General features: G+C 39.9%; 1 protein-coding gene across 1 annotated transcript; it reads left to right on the top strand.

Annotated features, from left to right (window-relative positions):
• The first annotated feature begins 553 nt into the window (after window positions 1-553).
• LOC139711730 (carboxylesterase 5A-like) lies at window positions 554-10,531 on the top strand. The gene is made up of 10 exons (XM_071623587.1): window positions 554-739; window positions 3,679-3,858; window positions 4,418-4,577; window positions 4,952-5,029; window positions 5,566-5,684; window positions 6,113-6,280; window positions 7,098-7,543; window positions 8,566-8,751; window positions 9,517-9,698; window positions 10,410-10,531. Exons 1-10 carry the CDS (start codon window positions 554-556, stop codon window positions 10,529-10,531), a joined length of 1,827 nt encoding a protein of 608 aa, XP_071479688.1.
• Window positions 10,532-11,198: the final 667 nt, after the last annotated feature.

The raw sequence follows: 11,198 nt of genomic DNA, 5'->3' as shown, positions 1-11,198 counted from the left end.
TGGCCGCTATGTCTGATGGACTTCGTTTCAGCAAAGTTCAACATTTTTGACGTACGGTTTATGGTAACTATAAATGCATACATATTTGGAAGTATCAATATAAGTCAACATTGCCTATCAATGTTGATACAATTTATAGTGAGGTGATGGGTAATGTTAATACAATTTATAGTGAGGTGATGGGTAATGTTAATACAATTTATAGTGAGGTGATGGGTAATGTTAATACAATTTATAGTGAGGTGATAGGTGGTTCAGTCATTCAATTGAAATAAATGCACTGTCATGTAAGTATGCGCTGTGACTGTGGAGGACACCAACAATAATAGCGTCTGCATGTGTAATGATTCTCCCCCTTTTTCAACAAAGCGAGAGCATAGCATACCAGAAAAAGGGGACGGTTGTCCTTATTCTTTTCGGCCTTCACTCCTGTGCAAATACAACACGCCAAGCTAGGCCCTACACCACAAACGCACCTATTAAGCCTCCGAGCCTATATGAATTTCATTATAGTCCCGGTTGGACAACGGGTACGTTAGACGTTAGACCAACCATGGCCGATAGAAATCCACGAGTGTTTAGAATGAGGTGGCTGCTATGCGGGCTTCTCATCGGAGCAAGTCTCGCCCAGGACCCCGATCCCCACGTTGATGTCGCTGGAGGAAGGCTGGTTGGGAAAACCGTCGACTTCGTAGAGGATCAGTTTATTGGGGTCAACACTAAGGTCGATGTGTATCTGGTAAGTTTAAGATTGTAACGCATGAAATGATAACGTTGAACAATGTTCGTGGGGGAAAAAGGCAGGGATATTTGCGCATTTCTCACCACCTTATCCCCCATGCGATAAGGTTTACAACTTAAAGGCATAATTTACCATTTGTAGATGAAACAAAAACCCAACATTAGTGCTTTAAAATAGTTCTAAAATGTGAATTAGGGATAGAAACAACCACTGTAAAAATTTGAATCCGTGTAATCGATGTTAAATATTGTTAAATACACAAAATGTGAACAATAGTTATAATAAGAATTAATAATGCTTCCAGACTAAACCGTATACAGTTATGGTTTATTGAGAAAAATGCTGATATCTCCGCATATTTTGTGTTTTGTGATACAACAGACCTACACATATGCATCAAATGTGATATCTTGAACATTTTTGAAATCATTGCTCCCAAAGGTAAACTGGACCTTTTATAAGTTAAACAGCGTGAGTACCTGGACAACCCTTGTTGATCCTATATGACTATACGTGAGCCGGTCAATAGTAGTAGTGGTCTTGAATATAAATACAAGGTAAGTAGAACTCTGGAATCTGAAGCATTGGGATGTGTAATGCAAGGTTGATGGACATCGTACATTAGGTCCTTTAAATCATGCAGAGTACACATTTTCATATGCAACAAGTCTACGTGTGTATAATCATTATAGACTCCATTGCACACTGAATTTACACACACTGTCTTATTTACCTCTGTCTCTAAACCACACTCATTGTCTCCAAATCACACTCAAACACTCGATGTAAACATAATGTCAGAGACTCTTTTGGGGTTCTGAAACTAAAACCTCACTTGCAAGTTTCGAGACTGAAAAGGCTTCCCGACAACTCCCTGCAGGTCGATAGGACCTGTCCTGTAGGTATAGAAGCTCACAGGAACCATCCATTGCAGCAGCAAACGAACTGAGTTGGACGGGTTTCTCAAGAGGGGATCCCTTCTTCAGAAGTTTCTACACTTCTGAAGAAGGGACCCCCCCCCCCCCCCACACACACACCTTAAAAAAGACGAGTAAGAAGAATCTTTCTAGTGAAAATATAGTGCCTTCACACTTAATTGTTACACGCGTTTCTCTCGCTCCCTCCCCATCTCTCTGTCTGTCTCTCATAATATAATGTATATAATTATAAGTATATATATATGTCCCAAAAAAATACAATAAGATTTTCGCATTGATAACACCCAATATGATTAAACTGTCTAAATGCTACTTCAAGGTCTTAAAATATAACATCTTAGCTCTATTTTGCAGAAAACCCTATTCATGGTTAAGCGGCCACAGAGAAATGTGGATTGTTGTAAAGCATGTCATGAGTCTGATTCTTCCAAGTTTAGCGCTTCGACGCTCTTGTGTGTGGATACAATAGACAACACTTGGAGAGAAGAGATACCTGACATCCTCTAGAAGAATTCCTCATTTCTCTTTGACCACTGAAGCAAATCGAATGGGGTTTTCTGTTCTGTAGGATGTGGGATATGAGTTATGGCTTCATACCCTGAAATTGTATTTAGACTGATTCATTATTTTTAAAGATATCATTGCGGAGCTCCCGTTGTATTTTTTTTTTTTTTTTTTTGGGGGGGGGGGGACATACGGTATATATATTAACGTGAAATTGCCTTGACCACGTACGTGATGGTTACTGCATTATTTGGTATATAGTCGTGACAGGAAGGAGGGGACTGTGGAATGACTGCACCGTCTGCTAGCTCTTCCTGTCAAGACTATTTGACCTATATTGCATATACGTGTATATACGTACATGTATACACACACACACACACACACACACACACATATATATATATATATATATATATATATATATATATATATAGTGTGATGATGCTGATATTCCTACCGCACGCCTCTGTCATCTTAAGTGAAATTATAGTTGAGACAATGTAGATAACAGAAGATGTCGCCTATATATATATATATATATATATATGAATGCTGTTCATAGCAGGAAAGGATAGGAAACCTTATTCACGTGAAGCATTACCTATGACTAGATTGTATTTCTGTATGTGTGATAATATCACGGATTAACTTATTCATTCATTCATTCATACATTCATTTTCACTCTCATTTTTCTTCCAACAAAACATAACTCAGAATACATCAGGAATTATATCAAAAGAATATATTTATAAGTGCATTAACATGTGTGAAACGAAAATTAGCAAAAAGAAAGAGACATACATGTCAGCAAAATACTAAGTTATGTTTAGAGGGAAAAAAGAGAAGCGAGAGGTCCACTCAAAACTAACAATAAACAATATATTTCAGTATCTACAGTACAGAAAAAAAAAGTTGTTCTCTTCACCTTACAGTACAAATCTTCAAACTATTATGGGGCCGTTAAATGGGGCTTAAGATATAACGATTCCTCTTTGGGTCACAGTTAATGAGATTTTTTTTTCTTAGGTGGATGCAGAACAACTTAAACTTTCGCATTTTAAGTATCACGTTCCATTCCATCTTGGCAAGACATTCCCAATAAATTTCATAAACTATTCGGCAAGCGCTTATAAGGATGTCCAGTCGTTACTACGCATATCTTATACTTTTCATTGTATAGTAGACTTTCTCTTAAACTATCAGTGTTTATATTATCATATGATGTGTTTCACTACAGGCATATATCATTGAATATGATACTGAAACTCATGCTCATGTAAACATATTTTCACTGAGAGCACATCGTATCGCAGGTGTTTGCATACACACATGAAAAGTACACGGGGGACCTCGACCAAACTTTATTTTCAACTAGGGCCTAAAACTGGCTTTTACCTTTCGACATCATTAGATTGCAAGACGCTGTGAACCTCCGCTGCTTTAGAACAGTTGTGTGAGAAACCTAAATGAGAATGTTTTCCTGATTTCAGGGCGTTCCATTCGCCGATCCGCCGACCCGGTTTGCAGCCCCGGTCGCCAAGACACCCTGGGGTGGCGACTGGAACGCCACGTACTATCGCGATTCCTGCTCGCATTTTGTGACGGACCCAACCCAAGCTCCAGCGAGCGAAGATTGTCTGTACCTCAACGTGTTCGCGCCAAATCTTCAGGTTTGCCTTGCTCTCATCATGTCATCGCTTTCATCTTATTTACATCTGTTTATTTTCCTGGGATTAACGATGCAGTCACTATACTGCATTACAATTTGTAGTCAATGTAACAATTGACATTATCATTTCTCTCAATTAACGAATATGCCATCAACATCAAATTCACTTATTATAGAATTAGTTTAGATCAGTATTATAGCGTTTATTCTATAATCAACAATCCAAGTATTCTCTTAATAAGCTGGCAAGTTCTAGAATTTGATACGCATTTCACAAAAACATGAATTTAGACTGCATTTTCTTATTCTATATACTCTAGTAAACAGAAGATTATGTACAAGTTGATTTGGAAAATCTACATAATTGATACGAAAATATAAGTAAAATTCTAAAATATGGGTTGTTATCTATAGCAGCTGTTTGGTATGCAACATTACAGCAGGTGACGTATTCTTGTCTTTGGAAATATGGTACTTAACTTTTTTATTCTATGGTGATTTCGTCTCATTTGTTTCTTACTGTCTCCCCTATGTTGGGGTCACGAACTGTCTTTTTGCAGCCGACAAATGCCGATGTAATGGTTTACATCCCGGGAGGCGCCTTCAAATTTGGCGGGGCTTCAAACGCCAAAATCTCTGGAACCTCATTGGCGGCTAGCTCTGACGTCATCGTGGTAACCGTTGGATATCGCGTCGGCGTATTCGGAGTCTTCACTACAGGTGCAAATCATTCGTTAAGATTATCAGGGATGGTGATTAATCGGTAATTAGGTCATTACTTACAGAAAGTGAGAGTGTATCAATTAAAAACATTTAAAGACAGAATAAACTGACCAGAAAGAATATAAATTCTTTAAGAATATAAATTATTAGTGGAAAAGTGAGCAAAGAAAATGGGATTCCATCGGGAATCCCATTTTCTTTGCTCACTTTTCCACTAATAATTAAAAACATTGTAAGTTCAGTAAGTGGAAGTATCATGTGATGGTATTTTCGGTATAGTCGTGTTTGTTTGTTTGTTTGTTTTTTGTCGGTAGTCATTATTATCTTCAAAGTATATTACCAACATTTTTTATTTTATTCCATGTATAAAGGCGATGACGCAGCCCCCGGGAACTACGCCATGTTGGATCAAATCGCAGCGCTGCAGTGGGTTCATGATAACATTCACGGTTAGTGGCTTCCTTGACTAGAAATGTTGCAAAGTTGAAGTTCAGTCACGTATTGAAGCAACCAGGAGATTTGATCGTATAATGATAAAATTATGCCAGTATAATGATGAATATGTTTCATACTTCTACTTTTTCAACTTGGATGATAACATAAGTGATGGTTATTAAATTACATGTTCCGCAAAAATAAAACTTTGCTTTATTAGAACTGCGTATGGCACTAAAAAAGATGATACGCGTTTTCAAAGTGGCAGATTGTTTAATTGAATGACACCATTGAGGTAAAAACTTGCAAGGTGAACATTCAGCATCTGTCGTGCAAAATGAAATGCGAAATGAGCCATGTCGATCAGGGCACGTTTCCCTTTCCTGCAGATGCGATCCATGTAACATGTTGCAAAAATCATGCATCATGTTTATTGTGTTTCATCTCAGATGCGCTGGAGACGACCAGAGTACATGTGTATTATTTCTTCTTCTTCTTCTTCTTCTTCTCCCTCCTCCTCCTCCTCCTCTTCTTCTTCTTTTCATGACAGCTTTCGGTGGTGACACGGACCGTGTGACAATCTTCGGCCAGAGTGCCGGTGCGGGTAGCGTGGGGTTCCTACTTCTGTCACCCCTGGCTCACGGCCTCTTCAGTCGCGCAATCATGCAGGTTAGTTTCTTTCTGGTGCTATTGAGGACTCCACAAGAAGTGAATTGATTCTCATTAACCGTCATTTTCGATAGCATTTCACATTGTTGGTGATAGGGCAGCATTGTGGGTGTGGTCAGGTTCGGCGTCGGACATTTAACGTGTCTTGGACATTTTCACCTTCCATTATTTTTTTTTTAAAATATACCACGATCTTCTCTCATATTACAGTTGTGTAACTTTAACAACTCACCGACTCTGCACATTGCACAATGCATATCCTTAGTCTATAAAACTGTCGTTGTCAAATCGGATAAATCAGCCATGTTGCCGCCTCCTTTGAGTACCAAACTGACTGGAAAATGGTTTGGAGTTTAAAGACTTCTTCTTGAGCATGACGTCACAATATATGAAAGCTTATAAATGCCCCACTATCGTTTCAATTGCAGAGCGGTAGCGCGTTGTCTCCAAGATACTTCCGTAATGACCCGGAAACTGATCGCAAGGAAGCTAGAACTCTTGCATCGGTCGCAGAATGTCCTGAAGATGACACAGTTGCCATGGTTACCTGCCTCAGAACCGTAGACGAGATCAGACTCCTTGAGATTCAGGATATGGTTGGCAACTCAACTCTTATTTAATACTCTTTTGTTTGTTTAGAGAGTGGGTATTACCGTAACCATCTTGATAGTAGAGTGAAGGGTTTTATTTAGATTGCCCCGTCTATTTCCGAAAGGTAAAGTTTGTTCCGCTACACCAACGGATATGATTATGGTAATTTAGTTTATCAAATCACTCATTGCATTAAATACAAATTGTAGGTAGTAGTTAATGTGACTGGAATTGTTTGGTTTGTTAGTTATACTACTTACGCGATAGGATTATCAAAAGGGATGGTATAATTTTGGTTGAGATAGGGATTTAGGTTTAGCTTTTTTGAGAGATAATTAGAACCACTTACTAGTATATGAAATGCGAGAGAGCATACAATTCAAAGAGGTATTCAAAGTTTATTTGATGAAATGCGGGTATGAAGTGGTCGTAGTAAAAGATGAGACCCAACTTTTATTAGGACCTCGGGTGTTTGTGGATTTCTCTGTCATTTCAATCAGGTCAAGGGGGGGGGGGGGCATGAGGTAAGGAACGAAAAACCACACGCTGTGATAAATTATAACTTTGCTGGGTGGTTCTCGTCGCTACTAGGGAGTGTGTGGAGAAAGTCCATCGATAAATCAGTATCTCTATTATGTCATCTGAGCTGGTTTATTTACGCCTTGCACGCAATCTCATATCTACGGAAGATAAGTTTCATCACAACGATACTTTTTGTTTGGGGGCATTTTTTACCCTCAAACTATATAATATTCCTAAAATATATATATGATGACATTTCGAGTTGGTAACGACACGTCTTATTTTTTGTGTTCTCTATAGGCCTACACTGCTGGGTACTTTATTCGGGTGGATGGGGTCTTTCTTACGGACACGCCAGCGAATTTAATGTCACGGGGAGAAGGAAATCGACCACAGGGCGTTATGATTGGCTTCAACGCCCAGGAGGGCACGAGCAGCATTCGCGGTTTCTATCCAGAGTACACTGAGAGCGAGACAGGACCCCACATCGACCGGTCCACCTTCGAGACCATGGTGGCGACAACCCTCCTCGGATCGGACCGACAAGAACTCATCGCGGACTCCGTCTTTCAGGAGTACGTCGACTGGCGTCACGCTGACTACCCGGATGCGGACTATTCCGACGGCTACGTAGACTATTATGGAGACTACATCTGGCGAAGCGGGAGTGACTCAACCTTGAGACATTACGTCACAAGCGATGTTGACGATGTGTACGAGTACATGTTTACGCATACTCCCAGCAGGTTAGTGGATGTGCTTCGTGACCATAAATGCGTTTTCATATCGTATTTAGCTTTGTTATGTGATGTGCTTTCAACATTGTTCAATGCACTTGTTTAAGCATTTGTACTTGCATTCATTAAGCATCAACTATACTATTCTTTTACGCCGCTCCCACAACAGAAAAGGTGTAACAAACTAAATAATAAAGCCTACTGTAAGCTGTATAAAACGTTCTAAACGTGTGTGCGATTTAGACTAAAAATTCGCTCTGCTAACACATCAGATTTTCATATCGAACAACATTTGTCTTCGGAGCAGAAAGGACTTTTGTACCAACTCTATCCGGGTCGAACGGTTTCCGAAGCCAATAATCTTGAATCAAGATTGCCCTCCCTTCGCCAGGGATGCGTCACGATGATTCCGAGCATGAGTTAGTCGGAGCATATTTCAAATTATGTAGAGCTCGATGCCACTTCCACGCATGCAGGAGACCTCTTTGGTGCTTCTGTAGTCTCCCCATGGCACTCGGCTCGTCGTCACTTTCTCGACACATCCTAGCTATGTCTTCGGCACTTCTCGGAATCCCCCGGCACACCATCGGCATCTCCTCGGTGCCTCTTTAGTGTCTCCCCGGCTCCTCATTACTTTCTCGACACCTCCTGGCCATGTCCTCGGCAGTTCTCGGAATCCCCCGGCACGTCATCGGCATCTCCTCGGTGCCTCTTCAATGACTTCCCGGTTCCTAATCGGCACTTTCTCTACACCTCCTAGCCGTGTCCTCGTCGTGTCCTCGGCATGTTCTCGGCATCTCCCGGTAGCTCCTCAACACCCTCACGGTAACCTCCGGCACCCTGTCGGGATTGTCACTCTATTCACTGGGCTCATTTTCAGGGACTTATTTCCCTTGCATTTCTTACATTGTTCTTTGAGGTCGCGGATACAAGGTTTCGAGTTTAAGCATGTTTAACAGACATTGAACTTGGTCGTTTTCTTCTATGATGTACTGATAAATTTCGTCCTTTTTTATTTCCCGCTTGGTCAGCTCTTTTTATCGGGTCGGACCAGTCAATCCCTCGTGGCTGAGGGCAGGACACACGGAAGAGTTTCAGTTCGTGTTCGGTTGGTCGTTCGATAAAGACATCCTAAAATTTAAACGAGAGCTCACCGACGAGGAAAAGGCACTGTCCGCCCAAATGATGAGGATGTGGACAAATTTCGCTAAAACAGGGTGAGTAATATAGAGTAGTAGCATGATTACGTCGAAAATGACATGGCTTAATCTGTAGCACGTCAGCCTCCCAATCCAACAGGTTCAGGTTTGATACCAATGTCTACATACCTAAGCAGTGTTGTGTGTAATGATAATGATAATGAATAACATTTATATAGCGCTTAATACTGACGTTTCTAAGCGCATCAATCCGAAAAAAAGAAAAAAAGCATAACATAAAAGTAAAATACAGCATTATGTACAACGAAGTGTAATCATACCGTCCCCTCTAGTTAATTGGCAAAACGCTCTGTCTCTCGGATAGAACATCAAAATGGAGGTGCTGTTTAAGAATGACTTACAACTCTTGCAAGTAAAAGATCCTGCTTTATTCATTCAAAGAACATTCAAAGAACAAAGTGTCAAACCCGGTGGAGTGGTCCTACTTCACATTTAAAATTTCGCGATCTTTTGAACAGTTGCAGATTAGATGAGGTGAGACATTATCGTCAGCCACAAGTTTACCACTAACTTTTGTACAAATCTTCGCGTTATTATAGAAATATAGGAATCAATGTTCTTCGTATTATTAGGAGTTAACATTATTATCTTTCTCATTATCATTTGCATGAGTATTGTTACTATAAAATACTACTACAGCTACTACTACTATTACTACTGCTACTACTACCACAAAACTGCTGCTACAAACTGTATTACCATTACTACTGTTGTAACTGTCGTCTTTACTATCGTTTTGTCGTCTTATCGCACATGTCGCAGGAATCCGACGCCTCCGAGCGAGAATACCACGACCGACCCGAGTCTGCCGACCTGGCCGCAATTCACAGTCCCCGAGCTGAAGTACATGGATTTATCTCTCAATCTGACCATCCGGAGAGCCGTCAGGGCGAGAGGGATTGCTTTCTGGAACAACTACATCCCTCGCTTGAGGGCGCTTCTCGGTAAGCACATTTTATTTTCACATCAAAGGTATGGCAAAGACAGTCAGAACAACAAGGGGATACCAAGGATCATTTCACTTCCGTTTCTCGCTGGGCTCATTAACGTAGAGTAGGTCTCCCAATACCATTGAGTTTCATAATGAAGTGATGTAGTACTGCAGGTAACGAATTCATAGTCATATTCGGGTTCCAAAATGAAGTTAAATCTAATGCTTTTAAGAGAAAAGTAAAATTAAGACATCTTTAAAGATATACATATATATCTATATATAGCCAAGCCAACAATCGAGCAAAAGAAATATCAGGAAAGATACGGAAGTTGGACATAATCTACATGATATACCATGAAGTTAAATTGTCACTTTGCAGTAGCCTTTATCATCAAAATGACTGACAAAGCCTTTGCCAAAGTCTTTTTTCTGTTAACAGAATACTTGATCACCCAGGTAGTCAAGTAAAAATTGAAATTAAGAATCGCATCCTGGGAAATGATCGTTATGTTATTCGTCATTTTTACCAGAAAAAAAAAAGAAGCCAAAAAATTAGGACTAATTTTCTTTCCCAGGGGCAAAACCGCTGCAGCTATAGGGGATTCGAACCAGTGACTCCGTGATTGATGGTTTTATCCACAGCTGTTTCTATATACATCCAAACCAATTTGCTATGATATCATAATCGAGATGGCTATTGTAACTTTTATGTATTTATCAGGGAGCCAGACTGGCACAACCGGCGATACGGAAGAATGGCGGGAAAGTTTCCAGGAGTGGCAGGGTGCCTTGAATGAGTGGCGAGCCGTCTTCAATGAACTGACGTCGTGCACGAGTGACTAGCAGTCTTCCATTCCAACGACCACGTTAATGACCGCTACTGATTATGAGAAAAAAAATAGGACCGTTTTAATATGGAGCTGTTTGTAGGTTTATGACCGATTGTCTTCTCATATCACGGTTTGGGATTAGAACTTACCAAAAAACTGGGGATTCTTGTTGTCGTTATTCATTTTCACCTTAATTCAGTTATCATGATTCCATCGGGTAAGCACTTGTGGGTTGTAAAATTACTTTCAGCTTTAAGCTCTTACTTACCTTTGGGCGCAGTGATATAAAAATGTTCAAGGTATCACATTTGATGCATATGTGTCGGTCAGATGTATCACAAAACATCCTATCATGTGAAACTTTTGCAATAAAGCCTAAAATATAAGGAGATATCACTATTTTCTCATTAAACCATAACTGTAGACGGTTTAGTCTGGAAACAATTTTATTACAACTACTGTTCACATTTTGCATATTTAACAATACATATATAACTTCGATTATACTAGTTACAATTTTTACATTCGTCGTTTCTATCCCTAACTCACATTTTAGAAATATTTTGAAGCACTAATGCTGGGTTTTTGTTTCATGTGCAAATGTTAAATTATGCCTTTAAATGACGACGAGGTTCTACTCCCTGAACGATAAACAAACCATACTACCAGTGCAGTGGTTT

This window comes from Diadema antillarum, unplaced genomic scaffold (genome assembly GCF_040938485.1).
Source record: "Diadema antillarum isolate AM-2024a unplaced genomic scaffold, OU_Dant_1.0 seq00001698_RagTag, whole genome shotgun sequence".
Lineage (NCBI taxonomy): Eukaryota > Metazoa > Echinodermata > Echinoidea > Diadematoida > Diadematidae > Diadema > Diadema antillarum.
The sequence above is the reverse complement of the archived record's forward strand: the minus strand, read 5'-3'. Positions and strand labels throughout refer to the sequence as shown.